The sequence below is a fragment of the Phyllostomus discolor genome, chromosome 7, assembly GCF_004126475.2.
Source record: "Phyllostomus discolor isolate MPI-MPIP mPhyDis1 chromosome 7, mPhyDis1.pri.v3, whole genome shotgun sequence".
In the NCBI taxonomy this organism is placed as follows: Eukaryota; Metazoa; Chordata; class Mammalia; order Chiroptera; family Phyllostomidae; genus Phyllostomus; species Phyllostomus discolor.
The window spans coordinates 10,991,898-11,012,967 of record NC_040909.2 but is presented as its reverse complement, the minus strand read 5'-3'; the positions used below and the strand labels follow the sequence as shown (position 1 = coordinate 11,012,967).

Sequence of the window (21,070 nt, the reverse complement as noted above, 5' to 3'; positions counted from 1 at the left end):
GGGCGTGTATGCCCTGTGGTCCCTGTGGAACCTTACCCAGAACACGAGGGCCTGGTGCTTGATGACCTTCTGCAGCCCTACTGAGCACCGCTAGTGGTCGCTGGGCGTTGTGGGGGGTACAGCAGCAGTGTCTCCCTGGGGTGGGGGCTGTGGTGAGTGAGCACAGACAGCAGCACCTGGGCCCTGAGGTCTGTATCAGAATTACCTGAGGCAGACGGGGGTGATCAAAACTGTCGATTCTGCCCACATTCCAGTTGGATAGTCGGGGCTGGACACCCCGCCCCCACAGGCCGGCATGCAGTGCTGCTGCCCCGCCCCCACCAGGCCAGGGGCCTGAGGTGTTGGTGGAGCCCTTTTTTTTGCATCTGGCCGCCAGTCTGGCTGGCTGTGTCTCCATCCTGTGTTGTTAGATGTGTGGTCCCCTCCCTCCTGATTGGGCCTGAGGGCAGTTGCTGGGGGAATGAGATGGGATGTGCTGGCTGGCCCACGGAGCTGCCCAATGGGTGACGGCCTTGGTCCAGGGCAGGGAGCAGGGGTGGGTGGAGCGCTAAGCAGCCTCTGACCTCCGGCTGGGATGCAGGTTCCGGGCGCGGGGAGGCTGAGACGCGGGAGTGCATCTACTACAACGCCAACTGGGAGCTGGAGCGCACCAACCAGAGCGGCCTGGAGCGCTGCGAGGGCGAGCAGGACAAGCGGCTGCACTGCTACGCGTCCTGGCGCAACAGCTCCGGCACCATCGAGCTTGTCAAGAAGGGCTGCTGGCTGGATGACTTCAACTGCTACGACAGGTGCCGCGCTCACCCTGCCCTCCGGGCCTCCCTGTCTCTCTGTTCCCTGGCACCCGCCTGCCGGCACACCGCCCGCTGACCCTGCGGGCATCAGGGTGTCTGTGAAACCCAGCCTGCGTTTAGGACGGGAGGGGAAAGACGGGCTCTCGTGAGAGCTTGGGCACAGAGGGCTGCTGCAGGGCCCCAGCCCGCCCAGCACTGTGCCTGCCGGGCCTCGTCCCGAGGAGGGCTCTCGGGGAGTGTCTGCCCTGGCCCTCCCTCCCTCCCTGACTTCGGGTCCTACTTCTGCAGAGTATGCTGTCCCCCGGTACACCCCCATGGGGTGCTCTGTCATCGGGGAGGGGTTTGGCCGGGTGGGCCCTGCAGAGCCCGGGGTCCCTCAGCTGAGGGGGGGTGTGGAAAACTGTGCCTCCAGGCAGGAGTGTGTGGCCACAGAGGAGAACCCCCAGGTGTACTTCTGCTGCTGTGAAGGCAACTTCTGCAACGAGCGCTTCACCCACCTGCCGGAGGCCGGGGGCCCGGAAGGTGAGGGCCGTGGGAGAGGCAGGCTGGGGCCTTTCCTTGGCCCGTGAGGAGCGCTCGGCTCCTGAGTCGGGTGGGGAGTGGCTGCAGGGCTCTCTGGCCCTGGAGGTTCAGGGGTGGGCGGGCTGTGTGACACAGGGCTCCGTGTGTCCCCCAGTCACGTACGAGCCACCCCCGACAGCCCCCACCCTGCTTACGGTGCTGGCCTACTCGCTGCTGCCCATTGGGGGCCTCTCCCTCATCGTCCTGCTGGCCTTCTGGATGTACCGGCATCGAAAAGCCCCCTACGGCCACGTGGACATCCACGAGGTGAGACGGCTGGCTGGGGCGGGGCAGGGGTACCGGCGGTGAGGCCAGGGCAGGGTCCTTAAGGCCGGTCTCCCCCAGGACCCTGGACCTCCACCCCCATCCCCTCTGGTGGGCCTGAAGCCACTGCAGCTGCTGGAGATCAAGGCTCGGGGGCGCTTCGGCTGCGTCTGGAAGGCACAGCTCATGAACGACTTTGTGGCCGTCAAGATCTTCCCACTGCAGGTGGGTGCGTGCAGGGCTGAAGGCCATCCACCTGTGCTTTGGCCCAGGCTCTCCTGCCCCCTGGGCAGTCCAGGCCCTACACAGTGGGGGGGGGGGGGTGAGAGAGAAATGGGCCCCCTTGGGGCAGTGAAATTTATTGTGCAGCTAGGTAGGGCTTTGCAACTCCCTGATTTGCAAAACCTTGATCCACTCTGGGTTTCAGGCTTTGTTTTTGACATCAGATTCTTCTTAGAGATCCTGGACACCAGGCTACCCCAAGCAGTTGCCTGAGACCCTTAGCAAAGCCAGGCCCAGCTGTGTGTCTCATTTGTCGGGTGATGCTGGGCCACTCACTGCCCTCTGCACCTCCACATGCCCATTTGTAAAGCACGTGCTGGCCTTACATGGTCTCAGGAATCACTGTTGGCCTATGCTCCGGGGCGCGGCTCCGTCCAGGTCTTCCGCCTGCCCCCTTATCGGTGCCGAGACTGAGGGTGTGGGGAACGGAGGGAGGGCGGCCGTTCTGGGGCCGGTGGTGTGGCTGCAGCGGGGTTGAGCCGCATCCCTGCCTCAGGACAAGCAGTCGTGGCAGAGCGAGCGGGAGATCTTCAGCACGCCCGGCATGAAGCATGAGAACCTGCTGCAGTTCATCGCCGCCGAGAAGCGAGGCTCCAACCTCGAGGTGGAGCTGTGGCTCATCACGGCCTTCCACGACAAGGTGAGCCATGCCCCGTGCAGAGGGGCACACAGGGTGAGGTGGCCGTGGCCATGGTTCCCATGGTGGCCTCCCACAGTCAGGGACCCCTGCCACAGGTGCAGACAGGAGTGTCCACAGTGAGAACCCCTAACTCTGGGATAACTTTTTATGAGTAAGAGTAGCAATTTCATAATTAATACATCTGAACCCCCACCCCACCCCCCGCAAACCCATTCTGGTCTCATGCGTCTTGTCTATCAGTTCCAGCCTCCCAGGAGCCCGGCTGGCCGTCCATGGAGACGGCCTCCCGAGGCTGGGCCAGGCCTGTCCTGTCCCCAGAGCCCGCACCCCAGTCCTGTGCTTCCTCCTCCAGGGCTCCCTCACGGATTACCTCAAGGGGAACATCATCACTTGGAACGAGCTGTGCCACGTGGCAGAGACGATGTCCAGAGGTCTCTCGTACCTGCACGAGGACGTGCCCTGGTGCCGTGGCGAGGGCCACAAGCCGTCTATCGCCCACAGGTACCTGGGTTAGCAGTCAGCCTCCCTGCGCCTGGCCTGGAGCTGCAGAGAAGGTTGGAGGGCGAGAGCAGGGCCCGGCGGGTCTCAGTGTTGTAAATACGTTTAGCCACCGTGAGGTCTGTCAGAAGTGACTGGGCACAGCAGCCTGGGCCCACCTGCTGCTGTCTGCCTTCCACCCCAGTCTGGGCCTGGCCTGGCCTCTCAAGCCGGTTTTATCGTGCCCTCTAGTGGCCGCAGGAGAAAATGCTGACTGCATTACCGGAGAGTTGGCTCTGCTGTTCTCACGTTTTGGTTCAAATCCCTTTCCACTCTCCAGAAGAGCTTTGTGTAGGTGGCTTATGTCTACTGTTTGCTGCACTAAAGCACATGCATTCCGTTAACTGCCACAGTGATGACTTCACATGTATGTAGCCTCCGGAAAACTCTGCACTCTCGAGAGAAGGAGCATAAAGATGGGGCAAATAATAGATTACTAGGAATGTAATTTTGACCTTGCAGATCCCCTGAAACAGTAGTCTCAGGGACCCTCTGGGGTCCTGGGACTGTACTTTGAGAGCCACTGTTGTTAACTCCTTATCTTAGTGCCGCTGCATGGCAGGTGGTGCTGCCAACACACAGAGATGCCAGCTCCCGTTGTCCTCAGTGCCGCCCTGTGACATGGTGTTTCTGGCCCATCTTATGGATGAGGACAGTAGTACAAGGGAGTGAGCACTGTATTTTGCCCTGTGTGATGAACTCCTGTGTATAATGTGCACTCAGGTTTTTGGCCCAGAATTTCAGGAAAGAAAATCCTTCATTTTAAATTTTTAATTCATTCATTCATTCGTTCATTTATTTATATTTAGAAACAAAACCAGTTATGTATTCCAGGGTATTATTTTGCACACAGGTGTCATTATTGCTTTCTAGAGGTACAGTTTTAACACATAAGCATAAGTAAAAGAATTAAAAACATTTATATAGATATGGAATTAGTACTGCCCATGTATAATACGCATCCTTATTTTTCCCTAAAAATTTTGGGCAAAAAAGTGCGCGTTATACATGGCAAAATGCGGTAACTTCGCCATACCTACTTTAGAGTGGTTCTGTGGCTTTGAGGGAGGGGAACAAGCCTTGGACTCCGGAAAGGGCCCCTAGTGGTACGAACAGCAATGTCATAAAAGGTTGACTGTATGAAATTGCCATTTTTGTAGGTCAAAAATAGTTGAATGTCAACTCTTCCCTATGGTTCAACCTAACACTAGTGCATATAAGTGTGTCAGGGGCGGCCCCCAGCATGTGTACTTACTACCTTCTCAGTGTCATCCTCACCACAAGGCCGGGGCAGGCACTGAGGAGACTGAGGACCAAGAGTCACTACTAGTGAGAGGCGGGGCTGGGCGCACACGCCAGCACCCTGCCCTGTGCCTGCCTCCGTGGTGGGCTGGAGCCCCCGGGCCTGCCCCGAAACCCAGGCAGGCTCAGCTGCAGTGCTCGCTCATGCCCTAAGTACTGTAAATCCTCCTCAGAAAACCCGAATCCCACCCAGGTCAGTATGCCTGCCCTCAACCCCTCTGTGAACATAGGGCTGGCCTTCGGTACCGTGGGGACTGGGATGGAGTTTGTCGGCCAGTGGGGGCAGGTGTTGCTCTAGCAGCTCTGGGGAGAGTGCAGTTAATTAGGGAATCTAACAGCAGCACTGGGGGAGGGGGTGGAGCATGTCCTAAAACTGCCCACCTGTGGCTTCATGGAGCTCCACCTTGGTGCAGACCCTGCCCCCCTGCTTGGCGGGATGGCCTGCTCTGGGGTCTCTGGGGGCCATAGGGCAAGGGCTCCCACATCTTGAGAGCTGAGATGGAAGACCATGAGCAGGTAGGTCAGACCACGATGTTGGCCTTCATTTCAGTCCACTTGTCTCCACAGGGACTTTAAAAGCAAGAACGTGCTGCTGAAGAACGACCTCACCGCTGTGCTGGCTGATTTTGGCCTGGCTGTTCGGTTTGAGCCAGGGAAGCCTCCAGGGGATACTCATGGGCAGGTAACGAGGCTCGGGGTGGAAGAGAGGGGCTGGCACAGGGGAGGCATTGCCCTTCTGATGCTCAGCGGGCAGGGCACACAGGCAGCGGCCGCCGTGTGAGCTCAGAGCTGCCTGAGAACGCGAGAACAGTGCACTGCTGGGGAAGGCGAGGCCCGGAGTGCGGCAGAGCCAGCCAGGCTGGTCAGCTGAGCAGCGCGGATTCCCGGTTGGGATTTTGTCCGCTCGTCCTTGTTGACTCAGTCTTTTTCTTTCAGTTATAATGGTAGGCGAGATAAAATAGAAGATATACTAAGAATCCAAACCCAAAAGCATAGAAAAATTAACCAAAAATTAAGCCTAAGCAAATCATCCTAAAACAAGCACTGCTGATATTTTTCCCCTTCCCCTTTCGTTTTTGGTGTTACTCTCAGTAAATCACGTCTGTGCAGCCCGTGTGGGGATGATGGGGTGGAGGCAGCACCTGCAGGTTAGCTCACAGCAGTCCCGAGGGTGTGCCATCTTAAACGATCACGTAGGTACAGTTTATACCGTGGCCTCTTGTGACCCTCCTGGGAACATGGGACAGCAAGCCTTGCCATTGTTGTCAGTGTCCCACTCTGAATTCTGCCACCCTGGCTTCTTAGGGTGCACGAGGGATGCGTCTGCCGTCCAGCACTGAGGGCACCTGCGTAGATGGTGACCGTAGACCCTCTCCCTCCTGCAGGTGGGCACTCGGCGATACATGGCCCCGGAGGTGCTGGAGGGTGCCATCAACTTCCAGAGAGACGCCTTCCTGCGCATCGACATGTACGCCATGGGGCTGGTGCTGTGGGAGCTCGTCTCCCGCTGCAAGGCTGCCGACGGTGAGTGCCTGCGCCCCAGGTGTCCTGTGGGTGGGTGGATGGGTGGGGAGCAGCAGGACCTGGCGGGGATTCACCAGGCCCGGTCTCACCCCCAGGCCCCGTGGACGAGTACATGCTGCCCTTTGAAGAAGAGATCGGCCAGCACCCATCATTGGAGGAGCTGCAGGAGGTGGTCGTGCACAAGAAGATGCGGCCCGCCATTAAGGATCACTGGCTGAAGCACCCGGTGAGGTGCCCGCAGGGCATGGGGCTGTACAGGAGCAGGGAAGGGAGTTCTCACCTGTGGTGAGAACCTGAGATCGGGGTGTAGTGCCGAAAGAGGGGATGCCTCAGACAGCAAAACAGTCCTCTCCTCTGCCAGGCCAGAGGACACTTAGTGCACTTTTTCTCTTCCGCCAGGGAAGCCTTAGGAAGGTTCAGTGAGCCACCAGGAGGTGGCTCTGGGTCTGCTTAGTCGGGCCCAGGTTGCCCCCATGTGGGACCCTGTGCCGTGGAGCCTGCTGGCCCTGACTGAGCCTGACCTCTCTGGGTTTGAATCCTGGATCTGCCAATGCACAGCTGGGTGACTTCAGGCAAATTGCTTTATATCTCTGAGCCTCTGTCTTCTCAGGGTAGTAATAGATTTAATGAGTTATCATTATAAACCCCTTGGCAGGATACCTATCATATAAATGCTTAATATGGGCTGGCTCTGATAAATTCCTCTGTTCTCTGCCTTCATCATTTTCTGGGCCTGGGCCAAGCCCCGTGGCACCTGGGCCCCTCTGCTCCAGGGATGTTGTACGAAAGACCCTGGCAGCGTAAACCTGTCTTGGGAGGATATTTGCCTTCAGCTCCCCTGATCCACACCCCCCACCCACCCCAGGGTTAATTCAGAAAACGGACAGTATTGGGAACACTGGGGGTAGTAGCCCTCTACCATACATACCACCAGGGGCCAAGCTGTTAAGGCCAAGTTCAGCTGCCACGCTGCTCCTTGGAACCCCCGGCTGCAAGAGGAGAAGGTGGAGCCTGGGTCAGAATCTGCCTTCTGCTTCAGACTGTCTCAGTCTCCCAAGACGAGGTGCTAGGGCAGCTGGTCCATTTCTCTGATGAGGAGCCCCGTGTCCAGAGAGGTCTCAACATGGCCTCGGGGCAGAGCAGGCCAGAGTGCCTGGATGGGGGCCTGCTGTCCATCCTCTGCCTCGTCTAGCTCTACACAGTTGGTTCCAGCACAGGGTGTCATACACCATGTGCCCTGCACTCTAGGGAGGGCCCCCCGAGGCTGTGAGCAGTAGGGTGGACGGTGCCCCGTCCTCTGGTCCCACTGTGACCACCGCTTTTTGGGTCCTTACGTGACTTGGGCTTCACATAAAGATTTTGCTTAAATATCACTGTCTCTGCCCCAGGAGGGGCCTGGCTTCCCCCCTGCCTATGATGACGTTCAACGGGCCTTCCACTGGGGCTGTGGTGGGAGGCCAGCGGGCTCAGGGCGGTGATTGCCAGGAGGGGTGGCACCCTGATTCCACAGTGTTCCCCAGGCTCCTGCTAATGGCTGCTGGGGTTGGGACACACCTGTGGGCTCTGCCTGGTCTCGGGTACATCATCAAGTTTGCTGTCCCCCAGGCTTGTCCTCACTGAGGGGCACCAACAGGCTCTGTTTCCTCCCCTCCTCGTGGCGCAGGGCCTGGCCCAGCTCTGTGTGACCATCGAGGAGTGCTGGGACCACGATGCAGAGGCTCGTCTGTCTGCGGGCTGCGTGGAGGAGCGGGTGTCCCTGATCCGGAGGTCGGTCAACGGCACTACCTCGGACTGTCTCGTCTCCCTGGTGACTTCCGTCACCAACGTGGACCTGCCCCCTAAAGAGTCGAGCATCTAAGCCCAGGACACGAGTGGATCTCCAGACTCGGTGGATCTGAAGAGGAAAGGAAAAAACAAGTTGTGTTTTGTTTTGGAAATCTCATAACACCAACAAACACATAAAATGCAGCTGCTATTTTACCTTGACTTTTTATTATAATTATAATTATTATTATTATTAATATTATTTTGGGATCGGATCAGTTCTACCAGCACATCGCTCTACTGCGTCTCAAACAGTGGACGCGTCAGCAGGCGTCGAGGTGCTGAGCTGTGAATGCAGATCCAGCGCCGTGCTGGCAGCCTCCGCTGCCTCCTGCCCTGGGGGTTCAGCTTCCCCTGCCTTCGTTGCTCGTCTCGGAATCTGTGACACAGAGTCCCATCTCCTGTCTTAGGAAACTTAATGCTGCAAACTCTTCCTAGAGGAGCCTTTGAAGACTGTTACATAAAAACATACTTCCTCCGGAGGAGTTTCCTTCTGCCCTTACCACCTCCCTCCCTCCCTTTCCTTGTGTTTTTCTCCTTTTTAGACAGTGAGTTTAAGAAACAGCAGATGTGTTTTCACGGATTAACGGGTGTTGTCCTGACCAGGAAGAATAGGGGTGAGGAGGAGGATGGTTCGGACTGGAGTTGAAAGGGGAGGGCGGGGCGGGCGTGGGGTAGGGTCTGGAGCAGAGCTACACTGGACTCGGGCACGTTCGGAGCAACATCCTTTGCTGTGAGGCTACTTCTCAGGTAACCAGGAATTGAGGGGAAGGACCGTGTGGAGGCCGAGCATTAACGGCAAGAGGGGGGTTTGGAGAAAGTCCAAAATAGATATGGCTCTGACCCGTCCGCTGGCCCTGACCAGTTTTTCCCACTACCTTGGGCTTGGGCCTAGGACAGAACATTTTTTTTCTGCCCTATTTTAGGTTAGGTAAGGGTAGAAATTACGGTTGAGTGGGCACATTCTTCATGACATGACGCTGTAAAAATATCTTTAAAGGAGGAGGCGTTGAAATACATTACTTCCTCCTGGAGCAGTTCAGGGAAATGCCCACAGGGGGCGCCCTGCACAGCCAGGGCAAGAGGATTTCCTGGGTGGGGCCAGCAGAGGCCTGCCTCTCTGGAGACCCTGTGAGTCCTGCAGCGCTGGCTCTGCCCTGTGTGGTGACATTATTGTCCCCTTTATGTGGCTCGTGGACATAGCTTTCTCCAGGCCCTTAAAGTGGTGCATATTCTAAAACCCTTTATTATGCCATACCCTTGCTCTAGTCAGTGAATGTTCCTAATGCTGCTGTTTCAACATTCAACTTCTTTTTTTAATTTATGAAACATGCAAAATTCAAAACAAAACAAAACAGACCACACATACATCCACATATATTTTGTGCATCCACACACATTTTGCTATGTGGCTTCCGAGGTTTAAATTTTGAAAAATAAAAGAATGAAAACTTCACGACCACAGACCACCTCAAACCAGAAATACCTCAGAATTTTCTACTTGTGTAAGTTTTATTATATATTTTATTAGTTGTGTTGTCTTGTAATAAGTATATTTTAATGTAAGGTGGCTTTTATGACAAGAGAGTTTAAAAGACAGAGGAAAAAAAAAGTTTGAGTCTTCTAAATAGTGCTACCATTTCTGTTGGTGACGCCCTTGTACAGAATTGTCATCACCTGTAGGTTGGTTGGCTGGGCTGCATCTGGGCATTGGTCACTCTTATTTGTGAAGGCTTTTCCTTCTGGTTTCTGTAGACCATTTTATTTTAGAACCTGAGCTCTCAATCGAGGGGGGACTGGGTGGGTGATGGAGAGAGGTGGACTCGGGTGAGGATGGGAGGGGGCACCTCCTCTTGGGTTCTTTGGAGGTTCAGGTGTCCTCACTTCGATTGGTTGCCGTTCAGAATGACAGGTAACCCCACTGTGACTTGGTAAACTGTGGCCCTCAAAAACCCACCTGAGGTCATTCACTTGAGATTTCATTTCTTAAGGACTTCAGCAGCAGCAGCAGTTGGGAGAGACCCGCAGTGTCCCTGGGAGCCTGCACTGTGTGCGGGCTGTCTGTGCTAGAGAGGCGTGTCTGGAGTGGACTGTTCTCACCTGTCGCCCTGAGGCTCGAGGCCCAGCGGCACCGCATACACCCTAGGGGCCAGCCGCCTGCTGCCCCAAGGGGTGTCCACCTGGTTGTGTCCTTTCCTCTGTTTGGGCCCCTGATGAGCTTGCTCCCCTTCCCCAGAGCTCAGCTTTTGCTTCATGGGTCAAATTGTGAGCTGGCCGAGGTGGTTACAGGGACTTTTTTTTTTTTTTTTTTTTTTTGGTAAGCTATGTTGTTGTTTACTTTTTTGAAAGAATATTTGTGCTGTGGTATTTTCTTCCCTGGGAATAATTTTTAACAGCAAAACAGGCCTTACAGCAGTTGCTTTCCCTTTTCACTTCTTTCTTTCAGAAGCTTTAAAATATTTATTGAAAAGTGCCATATCTAATTTCCTCAGCTTTCTCCTCGGGCAGTGCCGGGTGTCTCTACTTTCACCCTCAGAAACTAATGAGCCTCTAACAACTAGCCGACCTACTACAGGAACGACTGGAGCGCTGGTCCTACCCCTGCCTTTCCGTGTGGTTTTAGGTGTCTTCTGGGTGATTTCTCTTTTGTGTGCTGGCTGGCTTCTTGGGAGGACACGTTGGGGCCTGGCCATGGAGGGTTGAGCCGTGGCTCTGATGTGGGGACCTGCTGGCTGGGACACAGTGTGGACAGGCAGGTCTTCCTGGTGGTCTGCATGCCTTTTATCGGGGGAGGGAGAACTCCCTCTTTGCTCACCCTGTGCTCAGCTGCTCTGGCATCTCCTTGGGGCCTTGGCCCCAGAAAGGTGTGTCAGGAGATGGTCTTGTTTGATGTGGCCAGGGATGGGGGAGAGTCCAGCTAGCTCTTTGGGCTTCAGGCTGCCTTTGCCCCTCCTGCCATAACATCCCCCGTTGTGCTGGCTGGGAGAAGGTGGGTACTCTCGTCCCAGAGTGTGCAGCGAGGAACCCGGGTGAATCTGTTCTCAGATAAGGTGTGTTTGCTGTCATGAATTCTTTGGGGAGTGAGCCATCTGGTGGCCTCATTTGTGTGTGGGGTGTTCTAGGGCCTCTGCCTGTGCTCTTCTCTACAAAGGTTTCACATGACATTCACTTCTGGGGGGCTCAGGTAATGACTACTCCGCCTCTCCCACTCCAGGCTTTGTGGGAGCTGGTGGGAATGGAGGCTGGCATCGCTTTCTCTGCCTGTGGGAGAGGCTGCTACGTCCACAGTGGGAAGGCAGCTGAGTCGGGGGAGCAGTGACCATGGATCCTTGCTCCTTCCTTTCTAGTGTCCTGTCCTCCAGGCAGGCTTCTGGCTGTGGGACGGGCTTTGGGGAAGAAGGTGCCCTGTTTGAAAACACCCGTGATCACGATGGGAAGATGTCCCTAGCCAGAGAAGTCCAGCAGTGAACACGAGAAAGAGTAAGCAGGTGGAGACAGAGGCTGCTGTGCCAGTGTCCTGCAGAGGAATCAGTGACAGGGGAAGAAGGGAAGGAAGGCCATGAACCTAGTCAATAGACCTCCTGGGGCTGGCCCAAGCCAGGCATTCTCCGGGTACCATTGGTCTCCACTAGGAGTCCTCCTGAGTAAGTACCTCAGGGCAAGGGCTGCAGGTAGACTGTTCTTAGGAGAAAGGGAGACCTGGCTTAGGGAGACTGGGGAGCATCATCACAGCCTTTGTTACTCAGCATGGCTTTCCTGTCCTATTGGCTGCTGGTAGGCACCCAGAGGGATTGGCCCTGCCTACGGAAGCCTTCCCCATGAGTGCCAGCTGCTTCTGACTCAGGATTCATCCTGTCCGGATGTGGCGCATGGATGCGAACAAGGACCTTGTCCAGCTTAGAGCATCTTCAGGAGCCTGGAGCCCCCACACACATAGTCTCTCATCTCCAGGCCCTGGAGATAGTTCTTCCATCGCCTCTGGGGCCAGGCTAACCTTTTTGTCATGTCAGGCTTTAGGAAGGAAAGCTGGTGACCCTGCAGCTCTGCTCTGTCACCTTTCTCTCCAGTCGGCCACGTTCTTGCTCCCTGCTGCCCTGCCCTGGGTGCTTGGGCTATGTGTGGTGTTTCCTTGGTGGCAGGCCCAGCTGTGTATTGAATGTCTACCATGTGCTGTGTGTGGCTCAGAAAGCCTGTCACATGGCCCCAATACTCTGAGCCACGAGAGCAGGGAAGTGGCTGTCCCATTCAGGGTGGGTGGGCTGGATGGCCCTCTGGCAGATGGAATTTTTGCCCTTTTTAGAATGCCATGTAAAACCCCAGGCACCTAATTGTAAGACAAGGGTTTGATGGTTTTTAATAATATAGTAAGCATAAGTATGTGAGTTTTTAGAATTGGTACCAGAAGTCCAATAGCCAGTCATTATTCCTGAGAACTTGACTCACTAGAAAAATGCCTAATTTGGATAGCATTTTCCAGAACTTAACTCACTTTGGTGGCCTCTCCCAGACATTTCAATAGCTATTGGGTTCTAATGGGCTCATCTTTGGAAAGACAGCCGGGCACGGTTCACATGTTGGGGACATGTGACCACACCTTCCCAGGAAGCCCAGGGAGCTTACTCTTCAACCCTCATCCAGGGTGAGCAGCCAGAAAGGAAGGGGCGTGGTGGCTCTTTCTCCTTTGGTGACATGAATTCTCCTTGGTCATTGGCTGTTTACAAAAAGCTTAGCTAATAAACTACTCAGTTAATATGTTCAACCCAGTAATGTCAAGCTTAAGTCTTGATGAATTGTAATGTTTTGGGTAAAGAAACTGGCTCAGTAATTCATTTGATGAAAGTTTCATCTCAGTCTAGATTTGTAAATGTTTAATGAATTCAGGGTTATATCCATAGTTCTTTAAGTAAGATTCCTGGTTGTTGATTTGTAACCAGCAGTTCCCCTATGAATGTATCCCAAACCCTTAGAAGGCTTGGAAAAGTTTTTTAACATAAGGATTTAGTTTTGTAGGAAAAAGAAACTAAAGTTTAAAATACTTGCCTTTGGAAATTTGGTTGAGTCAGCCACATTTAAAAAAAAAAATGAGTGGATCCCAGCGACCCACAAACTAGCATCAGATAAGTCCAAGTGATCTAGGCGGGATTTGTTCATATTCCTGTTTTATGGAATAGGAGTAGACTCCTTTTGGGTCTACTGTAGTCTTTGGCTTGGACAGGATTTTGAATTGAAAGGATTTACCACTATCTGCATTTTTACCAAGCTTTTACGTTTTCCTGAGGGCATCTTCCAGGTATGAATGAAGCAGGACTTTTGATTGTGGTACTCCTGTACCCCCACAGTGCCAAAACCCGCGGCACCTCGTTTGCTTCTGCGGCAGCTCGCAGAGATGACAGGTGGGGTGTTTCCTTGTGAGTTGAAATGCTTGTTTTTTAAACGCCCACGTGTGGGGATGGCCCTGGGCTGCCCTGTGGTCTCCAGGAGTGTCCGGGTTGCGTGAGGCCCGGGCAGCTCTGAGCACTGCAGGCCAACTCTAGGACACCGAAGAGGTGTGTACACGGACATACATGTATTTGCAGTGGGTTATACAGGTGTGGGCTCTTCTGGACATCTGTGGCAGTGTCACATTCATTTTCAAAGTTTACATTTTGAGCTCATAGTTATGAAAAATATGACTGGTTAGCTGATGCTTTTCAGGCAGGTGAAGATGGGTTTTTCACAAGGAAGTGAGTTCTGTCTGGAATCCTGCAAATTTCTGCTGCCGATGGGGCCGGGGTTCCTTCCCCCCGTCTGTCCTGGTCATGTTTGCATCGGAGCGTTGTTAGCTAGCATTGTAAATAAAAGAGTGGGTTCTATAATAGAGATATGACACTTGAAGTTTTACTTTGAAAAAATCTATAGCTCTACATATATATTTAGTTATATCACCTGACAGATTCTTCTGCACAGTGTGGAGATTGTTTTATACCAGATTATTTTTATAAAGTCTAGTGAGTTTGAGTAAGAATGATTTTGTAACCAGAGTAATGAGCTTTACCTTTCGAGATAAATGTACACTGGAGTGTGAGTGGTGTGGGGCTTCTACTTAGCGCTCACGTGGGTTCTCGCGACACACTGGCGGGGTGGAGTCCAGTTCTGGGTCTTGTCTGGCCCAGGCTCCACCCACTGCGACTGCATAGGACAGTGATGCTTCGCCAGCTCCTTGCAGACGGAGGAGAGGGCCTGGGGAGGGGTGAGAGGAGTCTTTTGGTGTTTTACGTTTGCGCTTCCTCCTGACATTTTTTTTTTGAACAAAGGGTTCTGAGGTTAAAAATTAGTTTATAAACTCCTGCCATAGGATGCAGTCATGTGGGGTGTTTTGGGGGAACAGAAGTTTAGCGTACAGATGGGGGCAGGTTGGGACTAGAAAAAGAATCAGACTTCAAATGAGCGTTTGGTGATACGAGTAATTCACCAAACTGAAAGATCTAGGACCAAGTTACCCAGTTGTGGGGACAGAATTTCCAGATGAGTAATTGGGAAAGGCCGGGGGAGGGGATGGAGAGGGTGGACTGTGGCCACGGTGGTCCAATCAAGTGGAGAGCTGCCAGCCACGGGTCCGCTCCGGTGAGGGAGGTTTGGAGGCGACTGGGGGTTAATCCGTGGCTTACAACCCGAGTCACCCAGGAGCCCGGCAGGAAGCCCGGAACTCCACCCCAGCGGGGCATCTTTCTCACGTCTACCAGGCTTCGGGCTCTTCCTGCCAAGGTCAGCAGTGCTGCTATCATGTGGAAGGCCATCTTCACGTCAGCCTTTTTATTTGAGGGTAGAAAGTAGATGGTTACTTGGGTGAGCCTTTTTGATGGGGACCTAACGGGGGCGAATAATGCAGGTAACTCTTTGTATCTGTAACCGCCCATTCTGAGGCCCAGCTGAAGGCCTGTCCCCCAGGCCTGGCTTCAGGCCGCTGCGTTCAGAGGTCCACCGGCCGGGCAGTTTTGTCAGGAGAAGCCCTCGTGGGTCATCTGCGGTCAGCTGTGTTGCTTATTCAGTCTGGTTCGGGATGGCGTGTTACACTGGACCCGTTTGTACTCGGGGTAAATGTAGTTTCAGCAGATCCCGGAGCCCCCGGGAACTGTCCCCACCCGGCCCCGGCGCTCCTTGGTGTGTCCCCTGCAGAAGACCACTGCGGTGCGGTGCTCTCCAGCCTGCCTCTGGGAAGGTGCCCCTGTCGTGTCTGTTTTCGTGCCCGCCTTCCCCCGCCCACAAAGCAACTGCTGTAAGCGTTTTTTCTACTTGTCTTTTCTAGCCCCAGACCTCGCCTTCTCCCTCTCCCCACGCGTACTTTCTGGGGGCCGTTCCGCGCTCCAGGTACTTTAGAACCAGTTACCTCAGACCTCGTGTTGAGCAGTGTCGCCATCTGGGTCCTCTCGATCCGCAGGCTCGTGACCCTGCCAAGTGTGGGCACTCACCTGTTGTGAGAACTCTTCCCGAGGACCGACAAAGGGGGGGCTTCCGGCAAGGTCCCCCCGGCCTGTGGCGGGCAGGTCTGGAGTGTGGTCCGCACGGTGCTTCCTGTGTCCCTCTTTGAATTCTGCCATTTTCAGTATTCTCGTGTCCGGATGGGCAAAGCGGTTCGGCGGACTGGCCTTGCACCCGATCAGTTCCAAAGATGAGCTCTTTGTAACACACTTCCAGTCGCTCAAGCTGCGGTGTCGAACATTCCTGGGGGCGGCGGCTCGGCTCCGGGGCCGCGCTCCGACCCCGGTGCATCTCGGGAAGGTGCGTGTCGCTTCCGCTTCCGTCGCTGTGAAGTCAGGCCTTGTGGGAAATGGCTGTGTGTCATTTTGATATATTTTAAATAAATAAATATATATTTTTTAAAGAGTCTTTTTTACCAGTTCAAAAAGTTTAATTGACCAGCAGTGACCACGTCTGAATTTTTGTCTCCCGGGCGGCGGTGGCAGACCAAAATGGAAAAGCGGTCACTCGGCCGGACGCTGGTGGGCGGGCTGCCTGCCCGGCCGACCTGCTGCCCGTGGTAGGCGCCGTGGCCGGCGTGTCCCCGCTGGGTCCCCGACTCGGCCCTCCTGGTGGCCTCTGCCCTGTTCGGCCCAAGCGGGCTTTCCTTAGCACTGCTGCCGGTTAAGGTATTTCAGTTGTTCGCCAAACAATTTCTCCGTAAGGGAAAAACACGCTCATCCAGATTTTACCAGCAGTGGCAGAGGTGAGAGCGGGAAGGGTTCGGCAGCATGTGGGTTTTGGTTTGGAAAGTGTCCAGGTCATTGTCAAACGCCATCTGAGGGCCAGTGATGGCACAGAGATGCCTGGGAGGTCTCATCTGAAAGTGTTGAGGCCTCCTGTAAGGGGCGGAACTGGTTGAAAGCCAGTGGCTCCCTTCCCCGCCCCCGCCACCCCCCGCCCCACCCCAGAATCCTGTAAAAGCGCAAAGAAAATTGAGTGGTCCTTGAGAATTGAGGGCGAGGGTTACCGCAGATTAGAAACATACTTCTAGATTTCAGTTCCACGCCACACGTCCACACAATGCCATTTTTCAACTGTACAAAAGAATCTGCTTATGAATTTGACATGATCTTAAATGGTATCGTCAAAGGCCGAATTTTTCACCTGTTAATATTGTTTCACATTTGTCCTTGAATCTGAATAACTACACAGTACTGTAAATGTAACTTACACCGAGTTTGATGTCAATTCTAGTGGAAAGAGCTTCTGCATGTAACACGTAAAGAACACAGCAGAGCGCAAAACCTGCAGGACCAGTTCGGGAACCAACAGAAAAATGTCACCTGTCATTTGCCATCTTATATATCAGTTCTACCAGCCACTTCTAAATTTGTACATTATTTGTAAGGAGAAGAAGGAAACCCTAAGACTTGTCTAACTTAGTGGAGAATGTGTGTGTTGGGTTTAGGATGATAGCAAAGTCTTAATTGAGCTGTGTTATCTAACTTGTATATACAAAATTGTAATTAAAAGTTTGGATTCACCTGTTTCTTGCAGTTTTAAAATGAGGACTTGCAAACTCTGGAAATGTGACTAGTCTATGACTTTGAGGCTGTAGAAGTGAGGAAGCTCTTCAAGTGTTGAAATGAACGACTTCTAGTTTTTGGCTCAAATTCAATAAGTACTGTTTGTACACCAGGATATGTGACATGTAAATGTGATAGGTCATGTTCACCCTTGTAGCTATAAAATAAAAATTTTGTAGAACAGAAATAGCTTGTACTACTGAATTTAACAAAAGTTATACTAAAGTGTCATGTTTTTTAAACGATATATATATATATATATATATATATGCACACAGAGTTAAGCTTGTTGCTGTTACCCCTGTCTGGATTTGAAAAGTGTGCTGAAATATATATATATATATATATAATCTTACATATATATTATATACATGCACACATCTAAAATGGCCTAAGCAGACATCCGTGTAATTACAGTTGCAAAATGAAGACGTTTTGGAAAGAACATTGTATCATAGTTCATTCATTTGCAGTGGACCTTTGTTCCTTTTGACTGTGGTAATTTTAGAAATGAGTGTCAAGTTTGAAATTAGATCTGCTAAGTTGGGGTTTTGCTGCTTGAACTCTGCACTGGGTCCTCAAATAAACCGATGTGAATGTAGTTTTTCCCCCTGTGTGAAGAAGCAGCCACACCCCAACAAACAGAATAGGAGGAAAAATCTAGAACTATTTCAAGTTTTATCTTTTTGTATATGAAAATAAAATAATAATAATAATTAAAAAAAACAACCACCTTGTTGTCTCTCTTAATCATGTGGCAGGGGATTGAGGTTTCTTTTTATGGGAATTGGGAATAAATAAAATGGTGTTCTCCCAGTGACAGGGCTGAATCGGACACCCTTGTGAGTTCCTGCTTGGTTCCAGCATGTGGTTAGTGGTCCAGTGCCTCGTTCACCACGGGCCTTGGGGCTGGAGACACTGGGCCCCTCCTAAGTGGACTGTCCTGGGACATTGGCCAAGTTCCTTTAGGGCACAGGTATATTCTCCAAGTCTCCAAGATCCCCCATGTACACACCCCCTCCCCACCCACCACTCTTAATACTTTGCAGGCAACCCTGAGCAATATTTTTATAAGTGGAACAGAGAGGCCTAGAAAGTCAGTTATATTCAGGACTACAGCAGAATACAAGCTCTGCCATTCCCAAACATGGCTGCGTAGCGGGGCCACTTGCTTAGCTATTGAGAAATAGAGTTCTGCCCTGGCCAGGTAGCTCATTTGCTTAGAGAGTCATCCCGATATGCCAAGGTTGCAGGTTTGATTCCTGGTCAAGGCACATAACACAAATCAACCAATGAGTGCATGGGTTGGTGGAACAACAAGTTGATGTTTATCTCTGTCCTTTTCTGTAAAATCAACTAAAAAAAGAGTTCTGAAGTACCACCGCAGATCTGAATCAGCAAGCTAGGTCTCACGTTTTGGAGTTTTTATCTCACTAAATGAAACAGGGTTCCCTGCTAATAAAATAATGGTAGTCTCTATTACCTAACAAAAAAAAACAAACAAAACTCAGGAAAGCCCCAGAAATCACCACACTGCTTGTCCTGTGACTAATAATTTGGTAAGTGGAGAGACACCAGCTTTGAATCCTTCCAGTGGGGTTGATGCCTTTTTATTCACCCCTTATTATGAGGATTAAATAACCTGCTTGGAATTCTTGGGGAATAATTTCTTCTTTTTATTTTTTATTTTTATAAGATTATTTATTATTTCTAGAGAGGGAAGGGAGGGAGAAAGAGAGAGAGAGAGAAACATCAATGTGCAGTTGCTGGGGGCCATGGCCTGCAACCTAGTCATGTGCCCTGACTGGGAATTGAACCTGTGATGCCTGGTTCGCAGCCCGCGCTCAATCCACTGAGCTACGCCAGCTAGGGCTGAATCCTTGGGGAATAATTTCTGTTGAAAGAGCCCTGTATTTAGGGAGCAGTTGTTCAGTGTTTGGTTTATTTTGTTCTTTCAGATTTAGAAAGCTCACCTTTTATTAGTGAGTGCCCCTACTTCTGAGCACAGAGGAGAGGAAGGCAAAAGACTCATGTTTAAATGAGGGCCTTGGAGCTAGAGATGTTGGAAGGTTGGACCAGAGGAGTCATTTGTGGGTCATCTAGTCAAGCTTTAACTTCAGCAAAGGAATTTTTCTCATGAAAAGCAATGCACGCAGAAGCTGGTTTGTAAAAGCAGTCTTGCCCAAGGGAGCAAATGGAAGAGAGCTCGTGGGCCCTTCCTTCATCCTGCCTTCCCTTAAGCCTCAAGGTCCCCTGTGGAACACTAGGGGTCCCGTAGTTACAGGTTAAAAATCTACGGGTCCACTCCTTTCATTGCTTATTTTAATATTAATTTTTTATTGATTGATTTTAAGAGATTAATTTCTTGTTCCACTTGTTTATGCATTCAGTGGTTGCTTCTTGTACGTGCCCTGCCCAGAGATCGAACTTGCAACCTTGGTGTATGGGAATGATGCTTTAACCAACAGAGCTTCCTGGCCAGGGTCTACTCCCTTCATTTTAAAAGTGGGCAAACCATCCCAGAGTGAGGTACCCCCTCCCCTCGCCAAAGTCGTTGCCCTTCCACTTCTTTTTTTTTTTAAATAAAGGCTTTCTTTTAAAGATTTTTATTTATTTATTTTTAGAGAGGGAAGGGAGGGAGAAAGAGAGAGAGAGAGAAACATCAATGTACGGTTGTTGGGGGCCGTGGCCTGCAACCCAGGCATGTGCCCTGACTGGGAATGGAACCTGCAACACTTTGGTTCGCAGCCCGTGCTCGATCCACTGAGCTACACCAGCCAGGTCTGCCCTTCCACTTCTTGATGTCTTGGGCCAAGTGTGGGGTTCACTGTTTCCAAGTCCAGGATCTAGATGAGGAAAAGTGACCTGCCATTTATCTTTCTAGTGTTTTTAGCATAGTGTATACCACTTAGGAGGGCCTTGGAGAACTACCTCTTCAGTGAATGTGTGTATTTAGTAAATTCTGGTGGAAGCTGCCGAGGTACCTTTGAAACCCACGGATACCTGTCAGTGTGGCCTGGTGGTATATGTCAGGACTCGGCTGCAGATGACGTGGGGGAAGGAGGGCCTTCCTGGAAAGATCCTGAGGCCCGTGGCCAGCCGAGCCTTGGGGAAAGGCAGGAAGCATCTGGGCTTCAGGAGCCTTAGACACTGGGGCCACCGCATGGCAGGCCTACACAGCGTTTCAGCCTTCCTTCCTCTGGCTCAGTGTGGCCAGAAGCCTCAGCTCCTCTGTCTACTCTGCCAGAAACAAGGCTGTAGAAACTGCAGGCATTTTACACGCCACAGCCTTGCTACCCGGAAAGAGTTCCCGATCCAAAATCCCTGGAAAGACTCTTGTTGACCCAGTTCAACCAATTAGGGTTAGAGGCCCAGGGGGTTATACGAAATGACTTCGAGAGTGGTATTCCTGGGGAGGAGGCACAGCCACAAAACTGTTGAAACAAGGTCTACACTCCTTTAGTTTGATGTCACGAATGGCCTCCTGTTTAGTGAACTAAGTAAGTCCACATGGTTGCAGGGGACTGTGCTGAAAAATGGAGACTCGCTTATTTTTGAGTGGGAGTGCGTAAAACATAAAACATTGTCAGCAATCTGGATCTTACATTCTATCAGGATAAAGTAGAGATGACTAAACAAAAATTGCTAATATTTACAGAGACGTGCCACAGGTTCTTCCCTGAGCACTTTAACATGGTTAATCTGTAATTATCACAAAACCCTGTGGTCTAAGCGTTGCTATTCCCATTTTAAAGAGGGGAAATGGAAACCTAGAGTGGTGAAGCAACACACCCAAGGTGGAAAGTGGTTGAGGGGGCTCTCCAAACCCCTGCCCTCTGATTTAGGGTCCTGAGCCATCCTGGACTACTCCTGAGGAGGAGTCACGGAGCTTGTGGAGGAACTTCTTAGGAGATGCATTTAGAAGTTATGCTTTGTATACCCTGTGACTTCAAAGCCAGCTGCCATGAAGACAATCAAGGTGGCACAGGTTTTGGAATCGCACCTGAGTTGGAATCTCAGCTCTGAGTAACCATGTGCAAGTGAGTTACTCATCTATGAAGTGGGACTAAACTAAAGGTATTTTTTCTTCCTCAGAGCTGTATATGCACACGGCTGAGCCTTCAAGACGTCATCCATGCTCTCCACCCCATCACCTGGTTAAGTGGACCAGGGATGGAGGGGGATGCGCTAGGGTCTCCCGGTTTATCACCAGGGGGCGCGCGAGACCCTGAACGGAGAGGGCGAGTATTCGCCTTCTTTGCCTTAGAGTGGCCTGAGAACTTAGGGTAGCGCGCGAGTATCTCAGTCCCGCGGCTGTG

The 21,070-nt window shown here is 52.0% G+C and overlaps 1 protein-coding gene across 5 annotated transcripts in view; it reads left to right on the top strand.

Moving 5' to 3' along the window:
- ACVR2B (activin A receptor type 2B) overlaps positions 1-21,056 on the top strand; it is a 42,332-nt gene extending 21,276 nt beyond the window's left edge. For 2 of the 5 annotated variants that reach the window (XM_028518158.2, XM_036030502.1), the window contains exons 2-11: positions 581-788; positions 1,204-1,313; positions 1,468-1,619; positions 1,698-1,841; positions 2,395-2,538; positions 2,891-3,039; positions 4,945-5,059; positions 5,763-5,901; positions 5,997-6,127; positions 7,565-17,469. In XM_028518158.2, the coding sequence (XP_028373959.1) occupies positions 581-788; positions 1,204-1,313; positions 1,468-1,619; positions 1,698-1,841; positions 2,395-2,538; positions 2,891-3,039; positions 4,945-5,059; positions 5,763-5,901; positions 5,997-6,127; positions 7,565-7,759 (1,487 nt within the window). In that variant the 3' untranslated portion in view covers positions 7,760-17,469. Of the gene's footprint in view, positions 1-580; positions 789-1,203; positions 1,314-1,467; positions 1,620-1,697; positions 1,842-2,394; positions 2,539-2,890; positions 3,040-4,235; positions 4,921-4,944; positions 5,060-5,762; positions 5,902-5,996; positions 6,128-7,564; positions 17,470-20,846 lie in introns of those variants that run through there. The other 3 variants (XM_036030499.1, XM_036030500.1, XM_036030501.1) reach the window with 3 other exon arrangements.
- Positions 21,057-21,070: the final 14 nt, after the last annotated feature.